Source organism: Rhamphochromis longiceps, linkage group LG12, assembly GCF_057381845.1.
Source record: "Rhamphochromis longiceps isolate RC_006_pf linkage group LG12, R_longiceps_female_GT1.1, whole genome shotgun sequence".
NCBI classification, from domain to species: Eukaryota; Metazoa; Chordata; class Actinopteri; order Cichliformes; family Cichlidae; genus Rhamphochromis; species Rhamphochromis longiceps.
In genome coordinates this window covers 25,931,047-25,954,863 of record NC_140568.1, presented here as the reverse complement: position 1 = coordinate 25,954,863, position 23,817 = coordinate 25,931,047, and the positions used below count along the sequence as shown (strand labels likewise).

The following is a 23,817-nucleotide window of genomic DNA, read 5'->3' as shown; positions in this document are numbered from 1 at the left end:
CAAATTATTACTGGTATTATTCACAATTCTTGATACATGAATTCAATTTATTGAGTAAATAAGACCACTTATTTCTCTTTGTCGAAGGGTGGACCCAGAACAGAAATTCCTTTTAAGGTCACTGCCAGGCATGGCCTGATGCATAGCAAACAACAATGTACGAGAACGTGATTTCCATAAAAATCTCGGCTGTTCCTCCTTTGCCAAGTATATAATCAGTTATATCTCTCATTATTTACTGGGCAGAGTAAGTGGTGTTTAATTATATATCTAAGACTCTGGGTACAATCAATATCACTGGATGGAGACACATCTGATACACTGTCCACCTCCGCTGCTATAGCAGTATGTAGGTAGGTATATGATGCGGATTTAAAACAGTAATATAATAGCTCCTTCAGTCCAGCCCTTCTACCTCTGTTATGATGATATGAGTCAGAAAATAAACCAGGAGGAAGCTGGGAGACACCAGACAGCAGTGTCCAGCGACAGAAGATGCTAACTATGGAAGTTGTGAAGGGACGCCGGCAGTTTCGGGGTTCTCGTGAATAAGACACACGTGTCATTTGCACAATCATGAACATTTTGGGTCGTTGTCTGGGGCACTCCTTGCCGCTTCATATTCCTCAGGTCAAATGGTAATTTGTGAGAGAAAGAAACATAAGGCACAAGTCGAACTGCTGCAACTGAGAATCCCACCCCCGGCCGAACAAAACAGAATCTCCTGAAACAAAATTTCAACAAGGTTGCCAAAGAAACACTGATCCATTGCTTATTATTCAGAAACACCTAATCAAGAAAATACCAACCACTACCCAAAGCCACAGATACTGTCGATAGAGTTTAACAAAGGTTTAACATATTGACACACGCAAAAAAAAAAAAAAAATCCAAGATGGCTACATTCTACAGTGCACATAGGAATGCTTTACATTGGTGCCAACATGGTGGAGAGTTTGTCAAACTCTGATTTAGATACTTTTAAATTATACACTGAATACTGAGACTTTGGTTTCTAAATCTAAATACTGGATTTACTTTCCAAAAATATTTTTCCAAGGATATGGATTGAAAATTATGTTAAGTAGAAAGACTGGGATTAGCTTTTTCAAAACACTGACTGTGTGAGCCCTCTTCTGCTGAACTGTCCAATTCAGACTCGGCGGGCTTCGGTTTGACGCTTTTGGCTGCGCAGCCTGCATATACAATTTGATTAAAATAATGTATGGTCTCTGGACTGGATAACCACACCGTCGAATGCCGAAACATAAGGCTGGAACAAGCATGTAAGTGCTGCATTTGATTGATGAAAGTGTATGTCTTTTTTTTGTTGTTGTCTTTTTTTAATAGTGCATTTAACCAATTTTTTAAGGTTTACCAAAAATACACCTGATATTCCTCCTGTATGCAATGCCCCCTGTTTATAAACACAATAATGAGTGTATGAATGAATACATGTGGTTCTTGTCTGTCTGAAAACAAGCTTGTCTTGAGTCACACCCATGTCTGTTTTTTTGGTTATAAAACAATACACACTTTCATTGTCTATGGTACAACAATTCTATTTAATATACTGTGTGCCAGTACACATCTATGAGCTGGTTTTCCCATTGTACAAGGCAGGCAACAGTGGACTTTGTTTCTATGTACAGTCTGGGATAGTCTAACCCACCATATTGCCTTTATGTCACTGCCCAGGAGAGGCCTGAGCAGGGAGAGAGGGAAAAAAATGACACAGCGGGTAGGTTGAGGGAGCTCAAGAAATGGAGATGTAAAACATTAGTGGGAATAGGTGAGAGGACAAAGGGGGATGGATTTAAGCGGCAGGCACCAGGGAGGGCTAAAGAATTGGGGTGAGCGTCAAGCAGGGAGGGGGACCACGAGTGCGGAGCTGCCAGGAAGTATCAGTTACTTCTCAAAGGGAGCGAGGACACTAGGAAGGTATAGATGAATGGGAGCAAAACAGGGAAAGTAATAGGGTAAGGTGGCTTAATTACTGAAGTTATTATTCCACATGTTTTTGACAAGCTTCCTCAGAAAGGCAAAAATAAGCAGAGCTGCACAGTTTTATATTAACCATTCCCCCCTCCCCTTGCTGGTAAATATATGGCTGAAGCCACATTCAGATACAGTATCATAAAGTACCATACACATCACTGTATCAGATACATAAAGAGTCACATAATATCCTACACTATCATAAGTACCACACAGTTTTAGAGCATCAGATTCAGTATCAAATAGTACCATATAGTGCCATTGTAAATAAAGGTCCAATGAATCTTTGAAAGGCCCATGTCTGGTTGGGTGTAGCAAACTGAGGGATGGCACAGGCCAGTGTTCTCTCCTCTGGCTCCACCAACCCACTGTATTCCTCACGACAAATCAGAGAGGAGGAACAAGTCAAAGTGCACCAAGGAGTCCCAAGATTAAGGGCACTGCATCTGATAGGCTTGAAACACTGCCTCCGTTAACTGCTCTCCAGTTCTGCTGGAGGTGCTTTCTCCTGCGAGTCTAGTGACTGGAGGGAGCCCACAGTTCGTCCCTGCTGAGGCCCCTTCCTTTGCGTTTCCCCCCTTTGGCCAGTGGATTCACAGACCGCGCTTGATGCACCACAGTCTCAATAGTTGCTGAGATGGAATCGTGACTGGAGAACTCCAGAGGCTCGGGGGTCAGGCTCGGCCTGAGGCTGTGTCTGCCTGGCAGGTTATCGCACCTCTCCAGAACAGGCATCCCCAGAGTCCTCTCATCACTTCTCCTGCTAGCCAGCATGTCCAAGCCTCGAACCTCAGCCCAATCTTCCTTCCTCGTCTTGGTTGGCTCCGGTTCCTCCAGAGGTTGTTTTCTGGGTCGTCCGGGTCGTCTTTTGATGACATTGTTTCCTGTTTTGGCTTGTCGCTGCAGGCGCTTGGCACGAAGGATCTTCTGCACATGCTCAAAGTTCAGAGAATGCATCCTCCTTACGTCCTTCTGGATCTGTTCCACTTCGCGACGTTTATACCTCCGCTTACTGGGAACACCTGGAAGAGGAGAGAGGGAGAAAGAATCAGGTGAGAAATGTCAAGGAAAATAAAGAGCAAAGTAAGGTCTATAAAAAGAAAGGACCATTTGTGCTTGCGTGTCAGTTAAAAAGAGCAGTCTTGGAAAGACTAGGAAAGACATCATGCCAATTTAGCTCATGGAGAGAAAGTATTTTCTTGCTTTAAGAGCTTCCTGCTAATTTTGAGATATTCATGTAAGCTTTTCAAATCCCAGCTGAGCCAGGAGAGCAGATCCTATCCTGTAATTGTCTACTAGAGAGCAGAGAGAAGAGGGGAGAGGAGGAGATCCTATTCTGCTAGCAGGAAATGTCTCCTTCAGCCATTTAATATGTCGCTACACAATAACAACCCTGTGCATCTGGAGCACAGACTGCCAAAAAGCTAAACACACACAGCAACACAAACACACATATCGGCACTCTTGTCCACATGCACATGCGCATACAGACACAGATACAAAAACACACAGATGCATACATACACATGCACAAAAAATGAATTCAGCAGTTCAGAATGGCTGAGCAGAAGAAACTGGAGCCATATTGTTTCCGTCACACTGGTGAACTGGGCAGTATGCCCTTTACACATTGCTCTATCCTTACTCTTTCCCCGTCACTCACATTCTCTCTTCCACTCGTCTCTTCATGGGCGGCAATGTGCTACTCTCTAATTTTCAATTAAACTGGTAACACTGCACCATTTCATTTCCATCTTTATTTCAGAGACCGCTTCCTGATCTTAGTCTGTCTCTGTCATTCTTTTTGTTTCCCATCTATGTCCCATTTCTTCGCTTCCCCCTCCTCCCTGTCTGGGCACTGTTCCCGGGGCTCGGACTGAGCCACAGCCAAAATGGAGGAAAAGCACAATCAACCACCAGTCCCCAAGCAGTGTGCACGCAACATGCTTCGTCTCTTTTCCTTGAGCTTTTTACTCCTATTGCTGGATTCCTGCGCTCTAGCCTTTCTTCCTTTCCCGCAGACTCCTGCTGATATGGTGTAGCAGGTTTCTTCAGTGCTCTAACATTTGATGAGTACATTAAATCAAAGATGCTTTTTCAGTTTTATACTTTAAATATTGTTGGCTGTGTTACAGGAAAATGTGTGAAAAATGATGCTCAAGACATTTAGAATATGTCTCTTTCATAAAACATAAGGGGGAAGCATTTAATATTTAATAGATTTTTTTAAAGATTTGCACAACGTCAGTGAACTGCCACAACTAGCAGAATACAATATTTTTTTCATCTTAAAGAGACCAAATGGTAATGATGGGGATGAAAATTTGAAAAGCACCGCACAGAGCTGTTTGCTAATGAATTAAGAGTAAGGGAAAGATAAAAAGCCGCCTAACTACCTCCCATACAAACCGCAGAAGAATATCACGCTGTTGTTGGTCAAAAATTCGGGCCTGACAGTGAAATTAGTTAATGCACAAAGCACTAAGTAGCAGTGGTTTATGAGCTGCAGCAGAAGTGAGCACATGCTCAGTTCACACACACACACACTACAAAGTAGCAGAAATTTATGAGCTCCATACACGGAACATAAAACCAGTGACCTTCAGCAGTGTGAGAGGCAGTATAGTACCGAGAACCTGTTTCTCTGTGAAATAAGAAGTCACAGCTATGCTCACTTATCCACTGCCTGTGCTGTAGCTGAGAGCACTTTTCGGAGACAGATTAAAATAATCCTTGATGTATGTCATTTAGTGTAATTTTTTTTTCTGGATGAAGGTCTGTGCATGTGTTTAAACAAGCTGCGTGACTTGCCGGACTACCACAGGTCCAGTCACTTCTCTATCCTGGCAGTGGGTGCCTCTTTCCAGATGTTTTGGATCTTAATCTATATCCTCGTCTTCTCCTCTTGCACTCTCGACCCCCTAACCGAAAGCTGCTTGATGTCCTCCCAAATCTACGCTTCTCTATTATCTATTATTTCTGTCATCCTGTCTGTTTACACTGGTAATTTACTATGTTGTTTTATGGCATACACAGAGCATCTATCACATGTCCTATCTTATCTGGACCGGGGATCAGTCCAGATAAGTGTGTCATATGCTGTGCAGACTGCAAAGCCCCTTGAGGAAAATCTGTGATTTGTTATACTGGGCAAAATAAATACAACTTGGCTTGACTTGCCACAAAAAATTATTCCGAATTATTCATTAAAGACTTTCATTCAGACATTCATGTAAGAAAGTTACAACTGATTCAGCGAGGTCTGCTTAAGAAGCAAACGCACAACACACGCAGAGACACGCGTGTGCTTAATGATTTGTCCATGACCGACAAACTCATTGTTGCACGCTCAGATAATAGTATGAATTTTACATCTGGATGGGGACCCGTATATCTGTGTGTATGCGGGGGCCTGCGCCTGCATGTGCAGCGAGCATTCTCATGCACATGCGTCTGTGTTTTAATTGGACTAAAGCTGGGAAGTGAAGCAGTAAGTCATGCTAGAGGAGGAGTGTGTGTGTGTGTGGGGTGGGGGGGTGGGGGGGTGAGTAAAGAGAGTAATGGGAAAATGAGGGGGAGGGGAGACAAGGGAAAAAGCAAAAAGTGAAAGGGAAGAAGAAGAGAGCTAGAAGGGGGAGATGGAGAGAGAGATGAGGCAGAGGAACAAGGGGAAATCTGCGTGTGGATGTGGGAACCACGGGAGAGAGGCAGAGGGGGAAAGCAAGGGCAAGAACTGCAGAAGCAGCAAAAGGGAAGGGAAGGACACAGAGGGTAGAAGAGGTATAACAACACTAGAGGGATAATATGGATGGGTTGGGGGAGGAGGAGTCATTATGGGGGGAGGGGGGGGTGTATATGAGTCATCCGTCCTGGATCCCCTGGGGCGGGGGGGTGTATTCTAACTGAGCCCCTGGCTTCTCCTCCCCGCCACTGGACTAGGCCCCAGTCATTAAACCCCTGGCTACCAGCCAGCTCTTTTAACACAGGCAAGGGCCTTTTACGGCGTGTCTGTAGAAAATAAATCATACTGTGTGAATAATATATCTCTGGCAAAAGCATTGGCAGGAGAGAGGGAAGGGAGGCAGGGTGGGGAGGTAGGAGAGATTGGTGAATTATAGTCGTCTCCATCCATGCATTACGTTCTCTTTATCCCCAGCCAGATGTGCTCAAAGACAGCAGAATACAGAATGTACCAAAATACACATTCATTGGGTGGTGAGAATTCGGTGCTACCCAGTCTCTTTGTCTGCTTTAAGCCCCGATAATGATGTGCATAAGCATATTTATAATAGGAATCACCTTGACATGCATTACTAAATCTACATTTAAAATGGGAAAACCCAGTTAACTGACTAAATGTGATAATCCAGCAAATAACTGAAGTCAATTAACACTCAGGAACAGAGTTTAATATTAGTGTATAACCTTTTTTTTTTTTGGCAAACATGCTCTCATTTGGCTACATTAACAGTTCTGATCACATATAAGTGATTAGTAAAAGCATGTATGTGTCTCTTTCTTCCAGTTCCACGGGCTAGCATAGTATCATGTATCAAATATCATTCGTATGGTTTTTCTTTCATTAATAAATTCCGGCCTCCTACTTCTGTCTAACAGATAGGAACCTTGTTGTTTTATATAAGTAGTGATGTGATGTAATAAGGTCCACTGCTGGTAATGTCAGCTGCTTACACGCTGCCGATGCTTCAGATCATAAGCTTTCCACATGTGATCCATTCATGGGTTTATTTAGAGGTAAAGTCAGCCTGTGTCTGGACTCTTCACTCCCTCGCGCATTATATAGCGCATATAAACATTGGGAAATCACTAAGGAACAAGTGCAAACAGCTGTTCATACATTTTGGACATTACTTGGACGCACCGCTGTCTGTTCACATAAACACGTAACAGAACATGTGCACCACATTTAAGATAATGGACACAACAACGTTGCTGTTATTTTGTAAAGGACATATCTCTCTCACCACCAATCCAAAACGCAAATCTGTGCACATGTAACTTAACATAAAACATACTTCAGCTAAACATTATCCCCCCTCTACAAGCACAATGGGAACCGGAGCTCTAACTGTGCAATTATATGCTAATCTCCAGTATATTAATTGTAAATGAACATCAGTCATGCAGAGCAGTCAAATACATTAACATAACCATTTGCTTCAAAGTGGTGGCCGTGTTGATGTTATAGCGGGTGTGCAGATATTTAACAGGGTGAGCACATTTGTAGTTTAGACTGGAAAATGCAGCTCCTGGATGCTACTTTTAGGGGAGTCACATTATGGTTCTGTAGGCCCCGTACAGTGAATGATATTTACAGCTCAGATTTGGAACACTGGGTGAGCCTGTGTATAGCCATGAATGAACGGCTTGGATAAGCAAAGACAAGCAAACAACAGGAGTTACTGCGTTTTAGGCAAACCTCAAACCTCCAACACTTCATTAAAGAAAGCAATGTGCTTTATCATGCTGTCCCAGTGAACAGAAAACAACTGCTGCTGTTTTTATTATAAGTCCAACATGCAATGCAGTGCGCTTTCTCATAAATATAGCGTATTCTCTTACCAGTGAGGGAGGGACTGGGACACTTGTTCATCTGTTCTGGCTCCTGCCTCGTCGTTTGGAATGACATTAAGCCCTGATCTCCAAACACAGTGAGCCTCGTCCGCCTGTTCCTTCCGCCGCACTCGTCCTCTTGTGACCCCGAAAATAGGTCAGACGCTGACTCTGACCGCTGCGACTGGCTACTATAGCTGCCCATGAAGCTCTTTTTAGGCTGCCCAGTCTGAAGGGAATGGAACTGACTGTCAGCAAGAGAGTGTGATGACAGCTGGTCAGACTCAAAAATCCCTAAGCTGGATCCCAGGTTTGAAGAGCCTCTGCCATTGCTCCTCTGCTTGTCCAGAAGCTTTGAAGGACCCTGACTGGCCAAGTCTCTCCTCTCACTCAGCATGCTGAGGCGTGCATTGGTCTTAGCTCCGCTGAAAAGCCCTCCCAGGTCCTGCCGGTCTCGTGGTGAAAGAAGAGGTTCATCCTTGTGCTTATGTTTATGCTTGTGCTTCCTCTTGTGGAGACGAACCCCTGCAAGACCACCTGCGCTGCTGCTGCCCAGGGATCCCAAACCCTCTCCCCTTACAGATGGCCCCTGAAGTGGACCACTAGTGGTGCAAAGCTTGGCACCAGGCTGGATTTTTGAGTGTCCGCTGGAGTGGAAAGCCTTGGGAGGGGGCACAGCAGGTCTCATGAAGGGAGATGGGGGCGCCGGTCCTAGCGAGTGATGGGGCAGATAAAATGGGGGAGTAGGGGGAAAGTAGCCCAGACTCAGAGGAGGAGCGTAAGGCATCGCATACGGTGCTGCATAGTAATTTCCCCCTGCCAGCGGATAACCATATCCTTGAACAAAAGGCAGCTTTGATGTGATTGGCTCGCTGGCTTTGGCTGGACGACCGCGTCTCCTCTTAGCCTTCAGATCAGCACTCCTGCGGAGGTATGAACTGGAGTCACAAGGGTACGAGTCGTAGGTAATAGGGTAGTAATGGTGGAAGTTGAGGCGGAAAATGGAAGGATAGGGATGCTGGGGGTAGCAGGTGAATCGTCTGTGAGACACTCGTAACTGCTGGAGCTTTAACACGACCTACAGGGAGGAAGGAAAGAGGAAACATTTAGAAAAACAAACACCCTTTAGTGCACGCTTGTACATTAGAGCGGTTGTTAAAGGCTCACACGCAGGATTTGTTACAGTGTTTCTAACCTCGTCCAGTTCAGAGAGAAAATGAAGATGATCCCGACTCTGTAGGCACTTCCTCTTCCGCCGATGATGCTTTTGCTTCTTCTCCTGCTGCGACAGAAAGTTATCGACAGCCGTTACTTGGCGCTCGCAGCGTGTTCTGCCACCTCTGTTGGATGCTTCCAAAGCTGCTGCCTCCGCAGCCTCAAACCCACACAGATCAAATGAGTACCTGTATAAACACAACATAAATCACATTAAAACAGCAGGTAAATGAATGCGTGCCAATCTATTACATACAGAACAAAATGCCTATAAAGCAAGTAAAGGAGTATAACAGCAGTCTACTGCACCTTCGTCGAGAGGCATGACCCTTCTCAGTTTGATCTGAGGTACTGTTGTTGTCCGTCCCAATCCCACTGTCACTGGGAATAGTCTCCTCACTGTGGGACTCGCTGATGGGGGACAGAGTTACCTCCTTCACTGACGCCCCCTCTGACAGGTGGGATGGTGAATTAGCCAGAAGTCGAGGAGGAGACAATTTCCATCCCCCAGTGAGAAAGCTCCTGCCTGCTGGTTTAGAGGGCAAGGCTGAAATGGGCTGCAAACTGGGCATAGCAGCATCAGAGTGACTGGCTCTTATAGACGGAGCACTAGAGCTGGGAGATGAGGTGGAGGAAGGCACTGCGGGGCATTCGTAGAGACTCGATGTGGAGACAGACAATGCTGGCTTGTCCCGAGTGGTTTTGGGAGGAGTGGAGCCTTGAGTTTCTGCTCGAGGTTTCCGCCCTCTCTTCTTACCAATGTAGATGGTTCCTCTTTTGCTCACATTTATCTGTTTTCCCAGTCGAGCTTCAATGGTGGATGCCATGGCACTCATAGCTGAGGTAACAGGAGCAGAAGATGACTTCAGAGCCAGAGTGCCATTTTGACTTGATCCTGAAAGGATTTCATTCAGAATGCTCTGCATTTTCCCAAGCTTCGTCTTATTCACTGGCCTGGATTGCCCCCTTCCACGCTTTAGTTTGAGACTGTTGGCATTGGTCATCGTGGAAGCCATTTGCACTAAAGTGTTCAGTGTGTGCGTCTTCCTCCTACGATTTAGCCCTGCAGTGGTTTCCTGGGCCAATGGGCTTGGAGGTGAGGTGGAAGTGGCCTCGTGAATGGTCTCCACAGTTAGGAGTGGCTGTTTCTTGGGGCGTCCTCGTTTCCTCTTAATGGGAGTGTGGACTGTCAGGCTGTCAGTGTTGGTGTAGAGCGGGCTGGAAGGGGTAATGGGGAAAGCAGAGGGCGGGTCAGCTAAGGTTGCGAGGCTACCCAAGGTTTCTCTCTGCGGTGATGTAATGCTGGCATGGCTTTTTGATTTCAGGTAGGACCACCTGTCGTTGGCCTTGGTCGGTCTGGAACTGGCCGTAGAGCTGGTGCTGTGACTTGGGCTCGGACTCATATCGGCTCTTGATCTGGGGCTTGGACTGGGGCTGATGTTTGCCCTGGGTCTGGGGCTGGGGATAGGGCTGATGTTACTCCGGGGGCTGGGGCTGGGGTTTGGGCAGGGGAATCTAGGGTTCAAGCTGAGACTGGGTTTGCTGATGTGATTGTGAGCTGGATCTCTGGGTTTAAGGGTGTCCGCGCTGATCTTAGGACGACCCAAGGGGTTCTTTTTCATCCTGTTTGCGCTCAGATGTGACTCTTGGTCAGCCCCATTTGTAACTGTCTCTCCCATTTCCACCCTGTCCACTCTCTCTCCCTTTTCTCTTTTGTCAACTTTATCTCCTCTTTCTGCTTTATCCAGCCTTTCTGCGCTGATATCAGCTTGACTCATGAATCGAGAATCATTTTTGTGAGTTTCTATCTTATGTGCTCCTCTGGCTTCTAAAGGCCCAGGCTGCTGCTTCTCTGTTGCATCAGAGTCCAGAGTCCGCTGCTGAGATTGCTCCTCTACAGAAAACGAATCGTCAAAAGAAGGCCTTCTCCGCCTCTTTCTTCCTTTCGCTTCCTCTGCCAGCATGGGCATCCCTCTGTCTTCTTCGTCTCCTTTCCTCCCAGCAATTGCTCGCTCTCGTTCCTCTTTTCTCCTTTCCTCTCTTTCTTCATGGAACCGCTCAGCTGTCTCCTCTTGCCTGTACTTCTGCCTCTCCTCTGAATTATTTGGGCTCTCTGATCCTTTCTCTGGCTGTCCCCAATGTGAATCAGCACTGTGGGGATTACAGAGCATCCTCTGGGAGTCCTTCCTGCCGTACTTCCTCTTAATGTTCCCAAAGAGCTGCTCACTGACCTCTTGCAGACCCTTCCCCCTGGAGAGATTTACACAGAGAAATAATTAGGATGAGTGCGATAAAATGAAGAGAATGGATAGTTTTGTATTTCACCAACACTGCGCAGAATACTTACTGCCTAATTTGAATCACCGTGTCAAGTTAATTAAAACGTCTTCCTTTTAAATTTCACTACTCTAACTTTCACATTCCATTCACAGTGCACAGTTCATGATATCATGCATCACAAGGAAATTAAAATATACCTGCTGAGAGAGGTCAAGTTGAGAATACTGGCATCTGTGACCACTGGCAGCTGCAGATCTGGAGTCAGAGACCGCTGAGGTGAGGGACTTTGCGTCGCCGTTCGTGAGAAAGCTTGGCTCGGATCTAGCAACGAGCCTCTGCTGTCTGCTGCCAAGTCTCTGGCTGCCTCAGAATCCGCAGGATGGGCTGGAGACGCAGAAGGTGCTGCAGACGGGATCCAGTCTGTACCGATTTGGTGCTGGGGTGCGTGAGTGTGTTGAAATTTCTGAGTGGGGGAGTGCTGCGTTTGCTGTGTGTGCGAGAGTGCGTGTGCAGGATGGAGGGAGCTGCGAAGCTGGTGTTTGAGAGAAGGATTATCTCCCAGTAGTTGCAGCAGGCCTCCCTCTCTCTGCTCTGGCATTCTGAACTGGCGCTCATATGTCTGGGGATGACACAAAAGAGACACAAAGACTGGTGACTACATTTAAACTGCAATCATGAGACAGCCTTATATAGCTGCAGGGATAGACAAATGATATGATAATGATAATGTGATCGTAAAACTATGACTGCTATATTTCATGTCTTCTTAACATTGGCCTATCTCCACAGATATAACATGTGCATAGCACAGCAACCAGTTCAGCATATATTATCGTTTTTTTGTCAGCACTTATCACATCTCTGATTTTCTCTAATATGACAGCTTTTGCAGTAGATCTGAAGATTTTCATGCGTCTCGCGTGCATGAGAAAACAGTGTGCAACAGAACAAAAGGCTTGTTTACAGAGTAATTAAATTCCTGTGGCAAGGATGTTACATGCTGTGAGAGCTAAGGGAATCAAGTTGGGGGTGTCTGAGTACTAAACACAGTAGCATAGCGAAGCTGCGTCCCTGCACTAGATCCATCATTATTTACTGCAGATCATATTTATGTTTGTGACAGCTCTCATACGCTTTTCTCAACTATAACTGCAGTGTCATGCTGTCAAGAAGGCGCCGTGCACAACATATGTCCCGGAAGTAAGATATAATTTATATACATTTTCTTTCACTGAAACGCCACAAATCTGAAGTAAGCCTCTGCTCGGTTAGACTTGTCCACTTAAAGGAGAAAATACTAAACCTTAATATACTGTATTGCCCCCACATAACTCTGCTTAATGTATCACTGCTGCATAATCAGTGTACTGCTGGAAGATGAGAAATAGAGCAGCGGATGGCCTTTGTGATTTAGCCTGTTATTAACAGACTCAGTATGACGCAACGAGACACTGTTCTGCTGCGCTGCAGGGAGATGTAACCTAACCACAGGCCTGCCTCTCAGCATGTACACAGGGGCGTGCAAGTGCACACGCACACACTCACGCTTGTATACAGTAGATGCACACATTTCAAAGACTCAAAATCCCGGCTACACACGTTTGAAAACGCTAATCTGGTCTAGATGGAGCAGCTCCTTGTCAGTTGATAAGATATCTCCTCTTCACAGATAAATATACACAGCCACACAGACGCACAACAATAAAATCTATCGTGCACTTTTATGACAGAGTACATATTTGCGAGGTCAAGAGTGCCATATATTTCCCTTCCCTGCTAACATCCAGTTCAGCCTTCATCTCCTCTGTTGCTTCCCTATCACTCTCTCTGCTCTCCCGACTGCTGTCGGTAGTCAAGTAGTGACACTCATTATGTTTCCACACTTGTTGCAGAAGCTGTTTATTGGCCAGAAGCAGTCTGCACGAATTCACAAGCACAAAAACACACACACACACACACACAAAAATGCTGAGAGGCACAACACTCACAACACATGGGTGAAAACACATACTGGGCACGTGCGCAAATGCTGAGCGCTGTAAATGATTAACGAAGCCAGCAAATGCAGGTATGTAAATGCACCCTCAAATTTATCTCCTGAACGCACTGCCATGGTATCCTTTCAGTTGTGAAGTATATGTGTGTGTGTGTATGTGTGTGTATACACATTGACACTGGAGAAGAGGCGCTGTGAGTCCACAGAGGGGTAAGATGACAGACACCTGATACACACTTGCTTTCTCATTTAACCTGTCCTAGAATACCTGCTGTTTCAGGTTAAAGGAGGGCACAGGTAAAAAAACAGACACCAGGGCGATGGGGGCAGTTAAGAGTGCGACCGGCAGACATACACTACGCACACAGAGAAAATGTATCTTCCCCACTGACCACAAATGTGTATGTGGTCAGTGGGGACCAAATGTGTATACACACACACACACACACACACACACACACACACACACACACACACACACACACACACACACACACACACACACACACACACACACAACCACAGAGAGATAATAAAGAGAGGGACACCTTTCCTACAAGAGACCGGAGAGCAAAAGAGAAGAAAAAAAATTAAGAAATAGAAAGCCCCCTCCTCCTACTTTTTTCCGGTTGAAGCTGGGTTGCTGGCACCAGTTCAGCTTTTTGTTCTTAGTTTCCTCCCTTCTACCACTCTCCTCCGTCTCCCCTCCTCTATGCCTCTTATACTCGACAAAGCATTTCCAGGGAAAAAACACGCAATGTCTGATATTCCAGCAAGCAAATACAAATAGTTGCCATACAAACTGAGGCACTCCCATAGTTGTTGTTGTTGTGAGCACAGTGAAACTTTCCTTCTTTGTCTTTTCCTGACAGGGTCAGCTTACTCACTTAACCATTCACTTATTCACATTTTGATTTACATTTCATAAAGAACTCCAAATTTGCACTTGCATGCTTTGTATTGCCCTTTCATCACCACACTGGTGGTCAATACCATTCACTAAAAACTTGTTACTCATAGGTCTCCAGAGCCTGCATAAGCAAGCAAATTGATTCAGATGAGTTTTTTTCTAATGTTTGTTTTATACACTGCCTGCTCTTGTGGTGCACTCTGTGAATAAGCCATTATCTCCCTGTGCTACTGCTGACCTGCAGCAGGGGGCAGCGGTCGGGAAATGAGCATAAGCGCTGGACTCTGACCCGTGTGCAGCTCACAAGCGAAAAAGAACTGTGAAGCTTCAACCTTTTTCCACACAGGCCATCTTTCTACAAGACCCCTACTGATCACATAACGATAAACACCAGCTCAGGGCCGAACCAAAGCATCTTTGCTTCTCAACCCATCCGACGCACTCTTCTTCCCCCCGGGGCCCTTGGAGCTCTTGGGGCTGTGTTTACAACACGGCTGAGTCAACTGCCTTTTTTCTAAGATGTCTTTCTCTGGATCAGCACCGCAGCAACATGGATTTAATGCTGGCTGTCCAACAACTGAGTGCAGGCAGATATGGAGCTGTACATTCCTTTCCGGTGGTGACGTAACCATCAGATAAGGTCAGAGCACAGGAGGAGGAGGTCATGGATAATATGTGACTAAGTGCTGCAATCACCCAACTGAAAGGCACTTTGCAAATGAGTCAGCATATATTTACTGACAAATAAGTGTGTGTGTGTGTGTGTGTGTGTGTGTGTGTGTGTGTGTGTGTGTGTGTGTGTGTGTGTGTGTGTGTGTGTGTGTGTGTGTGTGTGTGTGTATAAATGTATCACGCTGAGCAGGCTGTTTTAAATGACAATCTGGATGTAAAACACAGTGTTCTTCTATCCTCCAGTTTGATGTGAGGGGAGGTATGTGCCGGTCCCTGCTGTCCTTTTCCTCTCCTGCAACCTTTCATTTCTCCACCAACAAACTGAAATTCAGGAACTGCTCCCGCTCCCTGACACACACACACACATGCACATAGCACCCTGGCTGCACCATTATACTGGGAAAGAACACCCTAAACAGGCACACCCAAATCTCACAACCAGACCCGCATATAAACACACACATATACAGGGGCAAACATATACACAACCTCCTTGCACACACACACACACACACACACACACACACACACACACACACACACACACACACACACACACACACACACACACGCACACACACAGGCGCACACAAACACGCTGCCCTTCAAATAGTTTTTCGCAGCCTTTTATTTGGCTGCACGCCCAGCGGTTAGAGTGTTTCATTTTTCCCTGTGTATGGAACTGGGCAGCTGTCCAGACAGACACACAAAGAGAAAAAGAGAGTGAGAGAGAGGCAGAGAGAGAGAGAGAGAAGGGAGAGAGTGGGAGGAAGGAATGGGGTGCAACTAAAAGAATGAGAGCAGCAGAAAGGGAGGGAAGAAGAGGACCAGCAGAAAAACAAGAAGAGAGGTGCCTAGACTCGTTTGCTACTGGTTCCCCTCCGAAACCTTATGATTGATATGATCCTCTCCTTTCCTCTCTGTAACACCTTGTCACGTAGCCTCTCTTGGTTTTGACACCATACTGTCTCCCTCTGCCCCCGTGGCCTTGTGCACTAACCCCCCCCCCCTTCATCCCATCGTCCTTTTCTTCTTCTTCTTTTTTCCCTTTTTTTGGAGCTGACCATTTTCCTCCTGTGGGAACTACCACCCCACCACCCCGCCCGCTTCTCCCCAGCTCCATTCACAGCGCTGCTTCTCTGTGATCTGTGTTTCTGACAGGTCTGTGCACACACACACACACACACACACACACACACACACACACACACACACACACACACACACACACACACACACACACACACACACACACAGAGTTCCTCTGCAAACAAACACCATGAATACTAACAGGGCTTTGTATCCACAGCACTTAAAACGGGATAGAAAGGCGCGGGTTTGGAAGAGGGAGGGGGCGGAGGGGTGAGCGCAGAGAAAAGGAGGGAAAAGCGATGGAGGAGAAAAGAGGAGCTGTGGCACTGTGTTGATCTTGTGGCCACTCTCACAGACCTCCCCCCTCCCTCCTTGCCAACCCCCTTATCCTTGTTTCTCGTTCTCTCGTTCTTCCCACCAGTTCTCCCGGGAATAAAGACTTCCATTCATGCGCCTGAGGCAACCCACAGCAGGGGAGAGAAAAGAGGGAGGAGAAATGGGAGGAAAAAGGAGGGGTTGTCAAGGTGGGACAGTTTGTGGATCACTGGGATCAGGCCTACTGCCTAAAATTGTGTTTGTGTGTCTGCATGTCTGTTTTCACTCAGCATATTCCCGCTCAGCCAGCGCTTTACTATCTCAGATCTGGTGGCATCTGTGCCAGACAAAGCTTCATCTGGGAAACTTGGGTGGGAAAGTTTGGAAACTGGGCTCCATTGAAAAACTTCCACTCTCCACTTAATGCTGCAATTCCAAAACTATGCGTTCAGCCTACAGCCACAGTAGGAAAAAGGGGCTCGAGCTAACTTTTTCTGCAGTATTTTCTTTCTTACGTGCCTTTTTATGTACCCTTCCTGCTGAGCATGATCAAGCCTTCGATCTATTGTGTATTCTTCCTTTAGATAGCTGTAAAGCACAAGCCGCATTCAAGGCACAGCAGTAGGTCTCAAGTAAAATGTTTCCTCCTACGTCCACAGCAGTAATCCTTCAGATTGGAGTGCTCCTAAAGATAGCAGCGAAACACCAAAGAGTCTCCTTGTCACACTCTCTTCAGACACGCTCAGAGGTAGATGACTCAATCTGAACAAAGCCCGTGATTGGCTGAACCGAAGCATGCTATTATGGTGCATTTGGAGGTTTTCACCCCCTCAGTAATGACAGACACATTTACATGCTACATATAGTGTATATCTAATCCCTGCGATTAGCATTAATGGTGTGCATGGGCGCTGGTGTGCCCGGTTTTTGAATAGCTTTAACAACCACATTTGACTTTTTTTAAATGGCAATTATCCACAAATTGTTCCCTGTATGTACGTGTTCAAACAATCTATAGATGTCATTCAGCACATAAGTTTAAAAACAAAGAAAATGTACAACATTAGAACAAGTGTAATGCTTTTTGGATGCAACATGACTACAGAAAGTTGTTAGAACAGCGCATCTTTTAGGGTAAGGAAATTATACAACAAAACAGGCACATGTGCTGCTGCACATAGTATAAAACCAACGCATTGTGTTGGTCACTTTACTCTGTGCACCATATGACCCAATCATAGCACTTCTGTACAACAGGAAACAATTAAGCTCCAATGAGCTGCTCAAAGTCCTTAGGGATGACTTCCTGTGTGGAATGATGGGTAATTCAAGACAGAAGCTGCGCTGAGATTAAACACTTCCTCTCTGGCAAACAGCAGTCTGTAACAGCCCCACTCACTGATTAGCTACTTAAAAATAATTCACTGCAAGTTATTGTTGTCTGTCTGGTTAGTGAATCGATATGCAGCCACATCACCTGCAGGTTTTTTCGCTTCTTTACCATCCAGCATATATTACTATATAACACTGCAATATCATACTCACATTGATAAAGAAAAGCAAATGAAAAACTCATTGCACATTACATTAGCCATGCATCTCATGTATTAGTGTATATTTCATGTATGTTTTTTTCTGCTTGTCATGGCATATGGAGTAAGGACACCTTAGCGTGTCACGCCACATGTCACATGTAAAATGCCTGCAAACAATTGTTAATGGATGACTAAATATATGTCTTGTAGAAGGACTCTGGTGTCTGCAAGGCAAGTTTTGAAGTTTACGAAGGAACATTTTCATTGCTCGGTCTGAATGTTTCTGTGAATATCTCAAGTCCTCAGATGATCTCTGGCTTGTAAGGGTGTGGGGGAGTGGGGGTGGCAAGGAAGGAGACGGAGAACAAGTTAGAGAGCCACCGTAATGACATCCTCAGTGACAGGGAGAATGGGCAAAGTGAGACACAATAGTCTTAACCAATCAGACTGCCTGCCTCCCCTCAGGCCCCCTCTCACCAACAATAACGCCTTTGTGTGAGGCTGCACTCCACTCGTGTGTTCGCACACACACACACACACACAGACCGCAGCATCCTACACTTTCTCAGATGGTCACAAAAAGAGGTGGGTGAAGGAGAGCAGCACATCTACAACAACTACATGTATGCATATACAAACCTGCCAGAATTAATGTCTTTTAGCTAGCTAGAAACCTGGCTCTCTGTGTATGTGTGTGTGAGTGCGTGTGAGTGTGTACGTGCATTTCCCTTCAAGCCCAGGCACATGACTGCAGCTGCCCCCTCACTCCCTCATCTAAAGCAGCACCCCTCCTTGGTGTGGGTGAGAGGTCACACAAAGTGGCATTCCTCTCGGTCTGAGAGCGAGCGAGCACTGAGCAGAGGGGGAAGAGGGAAAGAGAGAGAGTAGAAAACACCAGGGGTCAAATAAGCAACAGAGCGGGGCAGGTAAAAGATGAGGAGCACGGGGCATTCGTGAGTGTGTATTTCAGTGCGTGCATGTGAACATTTTGTATGCCTGTGTGCTGAAATGGACCAGTAAACAGAGGACCCTTGTGGCTCTTCTTTGCTTCATAAACACAGCTGTTTGTTTAGTCTGAGCTGCCCCAAGGGACAGACACACAGACAGAGGGATAGACAGACACATTTATATCATTTATTCATGTCTGTATCCATACTTAAGAGACAACGAGCATAAACAGCAGAAGTGCAGCATGATTATTTTACAAATCCTGGTGCAAAGAGATAAAACTGGGCAGAAAGAAAAAGACTGTAAAAAGCAGCTGGCTTCCATGCTTTTGAATGTTCAGTGTGAAACATGTAGCGCATTGATGTGTTTATATAAAGTTCAGAATCTTTTCAAACCAAACACTTGAAGAATATTAACAGTTTTAGAGCCTGGCCAACATTGGAAGGGCTAGGTTGAAAATTTTTAGCGATACACTTCTACGATGTTTAGATTGTGTATCGATCTGATCCGCATTCAAAACACTGAATCGGAAGTCAGTGACGATCTACAGCTGATCCATTCAGTTTAGCTTTACAGCTTTAGCAGCAGTGCGTCAGGTGCTAGCAGGAGAACTAAAGCAGCATGAAGGAAGCTAAAAGCAAAGGTGTAACAGGGTGGAGGTATTTAATTGGAGCTCCACCGACAGCTTTTGTATCTTTACAACAGTTTTTGATTTGTGGTTAAGCGAGCTTCCTCTTTCTTTTAAACTTGATCTCACTGTCATATTTCATACAACACTTGTTGTACGGAAGGTTTTGCTAAAGTAACATAACCTGTTATTTTTACACATTAACTATCTTCAGTAGGCTCCACTTCACACACAATGTGTGTGACGAGCAGTAAAAGGCGGTGCCCTCAGACTGAGGGCTCAAACATGCTTCTGTTGTGGTCGTACGGAAAGCTCTACCGTTCGTCTACATATATATATATTTATATATATATTGTATATGTATAATCTTTGATGTTTGTTTGCACTTCTGCTCGTCGCTCCCTTGCCTATTGCAGCCAATTAGCGCTCGGCATAGCCTCATGCATGCATGCTGCGTGGTGTTGGGTTTTTGGAGGATGGCACAAAAGCGTTTTTGCGTAGGTCGAAAACTGTTCAAAAGGACACAACTGCGGTACCGTAAATTAAGCATGAGCATCACCATATGTAACAGCAGTTTGCAGCAGCCTGATGACTTTCATACTGAGCTGAAAGCGAAACTAGTGCGTGATCTATCGGGTGACTAACACAAATACATTATTTACTTTTAATTTCATATGCTTTCAAATACCATGAATCCTCTTCAGTTTATCCAATTCTCAGTCATGTGGGGGCTGGAGCCTATCTCGGATACTAATAAATACCAATTCAGAAAATATTTATTTGCTACATTAAATTTTTTAATGTTGAAGTTGAGCCTTATGCATAAAAGAAAGAAATTCCAGGCTGTGATGAACAGCTTAATAATTTAATGCTGTTATCACACTGTGGCTTGGTATCGGTACCTATCTTAAAGGAAGGATTACAACTGTAAAAGGTCGGCTTGGTGAATCTCTCGTATCCATCCGTGCAATACAATACATCAATACAGTGTAAAAAAAAAAATAAGTAGAGATGAATCCACTAAATTTGATGAAAACATTTGTAAATGCCAAAATGTCTTTTATCGAATTATGTGTTGTGAACACTGTAACCTCTTTTTCAGAAACACACACGCCCCCAACCTTCTGACAGGCACATCCCAGACAGCTGATGGGCCCCATCAGATTTCACTGACAAACACACTTGCAGTGAGACACAGTGAAAGTCAATACTCGTCGCCTTCTTCCCTTCTCTTCCTTTGACTCCCCGTCTCCTTCACTCCTCTCACCAAACATCCGCATCTATTCCTGTCGGACCTCCTCTGAAAACCACAGCATACACTCCTCCTCACACAGACAGACACACACACACACTGACTAACCACAGAGGCAGAGGCATGATGGAGCCACACTAACAAAGCAGCCACCGGGAACACATGATGCTGTGACTCAACATCATCCGTGCCTGCAGAGGACATCAAAAATGGCTGCCCTCCAGATCATCCCACAGTCAAGTGAGTCACAGTCAACCGCTGTGCTGTCGCACAAATCAAATTCAGGCCTGTGTGTTTTCTATACAGTTTGCTCTTGATGTTTATTGCAATCTGTTCTTTTTGAAGACCTCAATGAATAAAAAAGGGCAAACAATGTCAAAATGATGTATTACAATTACGTTTTTATAAACAAGTCATAACTTCCAGTTGAGTTTACAACTATTCAACAGTGCAGTAATAAATATTTTATGCTTTTTATAAAATTATAGCCTGGATCAGTCATCAGTAAAGGGAGATTACACGATCTCTCGTTGGTTTTTCAGTCAATATCTACATTACAGGGATCATCCTGATGCTATAAAAAACGAGTTGGTAATGGAACAGTGGAAGTCTGTGAAAGTTGTGCTATTAGGCTGAAGCCCCCCTAGAGTGAGAAAAATAACAATGGCCCAGTGGCATAAAACCATGACAGCTTTGTGAAACTTAGTGATTTTGGCCACAGCAGCAAACAACAGCAAATGTGAGGTAAACATATGCTTATTATGCCTTATTTTAATTTCAGGAATGATATTCCAGGAAGTTTGACTTTTGTTCTTTTTATGACCCATATGAGGTTTTTAGACACGAGAACCACAAATATTGGTTTAGACATTGCACATGTTCTCACTACTAGAAATACTCTGGTTTAGGTGAGATTACTGCCTTACTAGAGGATTCAAATGGCAGGATAACCAGTCACTCGCTGTGAATTCACCAGATTATTAAATGGTAAGCATACTGGCACTTAAAGAGCTCTTGTAATGGAAGACTCAAAGCACTTTTTTCACAGCCATTTACACACACATTTATAGTGTACTTTATGCTATGCCTTTAAGGGCTTGCTGTCCAAAAGTCCGCTAGGGTCCACTTAGATCCCAGTGGCAAATTATGGTAAGTTGGTAAAAGTAAATGACATCTTCAGAAGGTGCGAGGGTCAGTGCAGACACCTGTCAGTTTTTTGTGACCACGTAGAGCTGTTCATGCCAACTTTTCATTATAATGCACCAACCAAGAATCCACCACAAGCAGCAGATTTTAGAGAAGTATAACAGGAATGACTGATGAATGATGTCCATTTCCATGTCTGCAACAGAGTATAACCTAGGCTTCATTATACGGACACATCAGAATCGAAGGGGCAGTTTGGGGCTGGGTCGTGAACGTGCAGACTGAGTGAGGCGGGGATTCAACCACCAACCTTTTAACTAGTAAATGACCTGTGCAATCAAATATCTGTTACACTGATACTGGTATAGTTCATACATCTACATTAGCCATATGCAAAAGGCCAATGCAGAGGTCCAAGTTTCCCATTCTTCCCTCACCTGCTTTCCTGTCTACACTACCCAATGTAGACAGGCATGATGCAAAAAAATAAAATATTGCAATATCACAGGTTTTGCAATTCAGAGCTAGCAGGTTAAATTAATCGAAGTTGATGTTTAATTGTAGCTTCAGACAGTTCTCACGTGCATCTCTGTTGGGTAATGTCACGCTGTTTGAAAAAGGCTGAAGCCTATCAGCTGTATCTTTAAAAGACAGAACCTGATATGTTTGTTTTGTTTTGGGTTTGTTTTGTTTTTGGAAAATATAAAAATATATTTGCCAGAAAAAAAAGGCAACACAAAATGCCTTCATGTTCACTGGCAGATGCTGCCTAAGTGACCCACTGGCATTTCTTTAAGTGTAGTTGCCTCAGGTCTTTATTAAAATGTACCTTCAGCTAGACTGCCTATTATTGCTGCCCTGCATCAGACTTAAGAGGAAAAGCAACCCACTGAGACTGGATACAATAGTGAATGAATAGGTCTTGACCTTTAGGACAGATTGAGAAGATGGTATGTGTGTGTCTGATTGAGAAATTAGCTACAGTTCCAACCAAATGGTCAACACAAACACACACACACATGCGCGTACACAGACACCAAATCCAGCCCTGAGGCTAAGAAAGCAAAGGCCAGACTCCAGTTGTCTCAACCCTGACCCACTCTCACAAACAAACAATACAGCACACACACACAGGCAGAAACACACAGCATACACACACGAACACACACAGACACTAGGGCTTATACAACTGTGGAGTTCAGCTATCACCTCGACTTCTGAATGTCCAGCAGGGTCAAAGTTCATCTCTTCTGCTGCCAGCCTTCAGCGCTCCTTTGTGTGTGTGTGTGTGTGTGTGTGTGTGTGTGTGTGTGTGTGTGTGTGTGTGTAGCATTTACATGTGCTCACTAGGAGTGACCTTGCAGAGTCATTCATTGTGGATACACTGCAGCACCAGCACTACCGCAGAGCTTATTAGGGAGCAGTCTTCCTTAGTGTGTGTGTGTAGATGTGTGTGTGCCCTTGTGTGTGTGTGTGTGTTGTAGGGACAGACAATCAGTTTCTGGGGATTCATCTCACTTCTGATAATAAGGCAAATGATTAAATTTTAGTAGGAAGACTTGGCTTGAGGGTTAGGGTTAAGCAAACAGTAGTTATATCCAAAGGAAATTAATGTAAGTCTGTGTTATGATGAATGTGAGCACGAGTGTGCCTGTGTTTGGAGGGAGAAAGGCCGATGAACAGATTGTGTTTTGTCTGGACTTTCTTCAGATTTGAGAGATACTGAAGAGCAGATCAGAGTTTAGACGCGAGGAGACGTGTCTGTGTGTGTGTCTGTGTGTGTTTCAAGTGTGCACGGGGTGTGTATGGGGGGTCAGACACAGATGGACAGCTGGTGTTTCAGCGGTGCTAAATCACTCACCCCTCCCCAGCATGCGAGCACACATGCACACAAACACATTCACATGTCCCATCCCCCCATCCACTACAGGGAAACGCCCCTTTAAAGCATTCCCGATCCGTACTCTCAAAGACAGCACAGTGAGGGCACACGTACACAAACACACACACTCACTCACACACACACACACACACACACACACGCACACACACACTGAATATAAAAGCCTGGGTCTTTGGACCACAGTGACAGTCACCAGAGAAAAAAACTCCAATATGACAGGTGGGTCAGGCCATATTATAGGTGATCATTTCATGTTCATACATATTCATAAATCAGTCAGGGGGTGCTCTCTGTGGGTAAGCACGATGCTATCCGCTCAAGCTGACGCCCGCACACACACACACACACACACA

General features: G+C 45.0%; 1 protein-coding gene across 3 annotated transcripts in view; it reads right to left on the bottom strand.

Moving 5' to 3' along the window:
* Nucleotides 1–219: 219 nt before the first annotated feature.
* The window catches only part of setbp1 (SET binding protein 1), a 35,852-nt gene continuing 12,254 nt past the window's right edge, over nt 220–23,817 (bottom strand). For all 3 annotated transcript variants that reach the window (XM_085425372.1, XM_085425371.1, XM_085425370.1), the window contains 5 exons: nt 11,265–11,686; nt 9,097–11,037; nt 8,768–8,975; nt 7,582–8,650; nt 220–3,020 (listed from right to left, as the gene is read on the bottom strand). In XM_085425372.1, the coding sequence (XP_085281498.1) occupies nt 2,515–3,020; nt 7,582–8,650; nt 8,768–8,975; nt 9,097–11,037; nt 11,265–11,686 (4,146 nt within the window). In that variant the 3' untranslated portion in view covers nt 220–2,514. The remainder of the gene's footprint in view (nt 3,021–7,581; nt 8,651–8,767; nt 8,976–9,096; nt 11,038–11,264; nt 11,687–23,817) is intronic.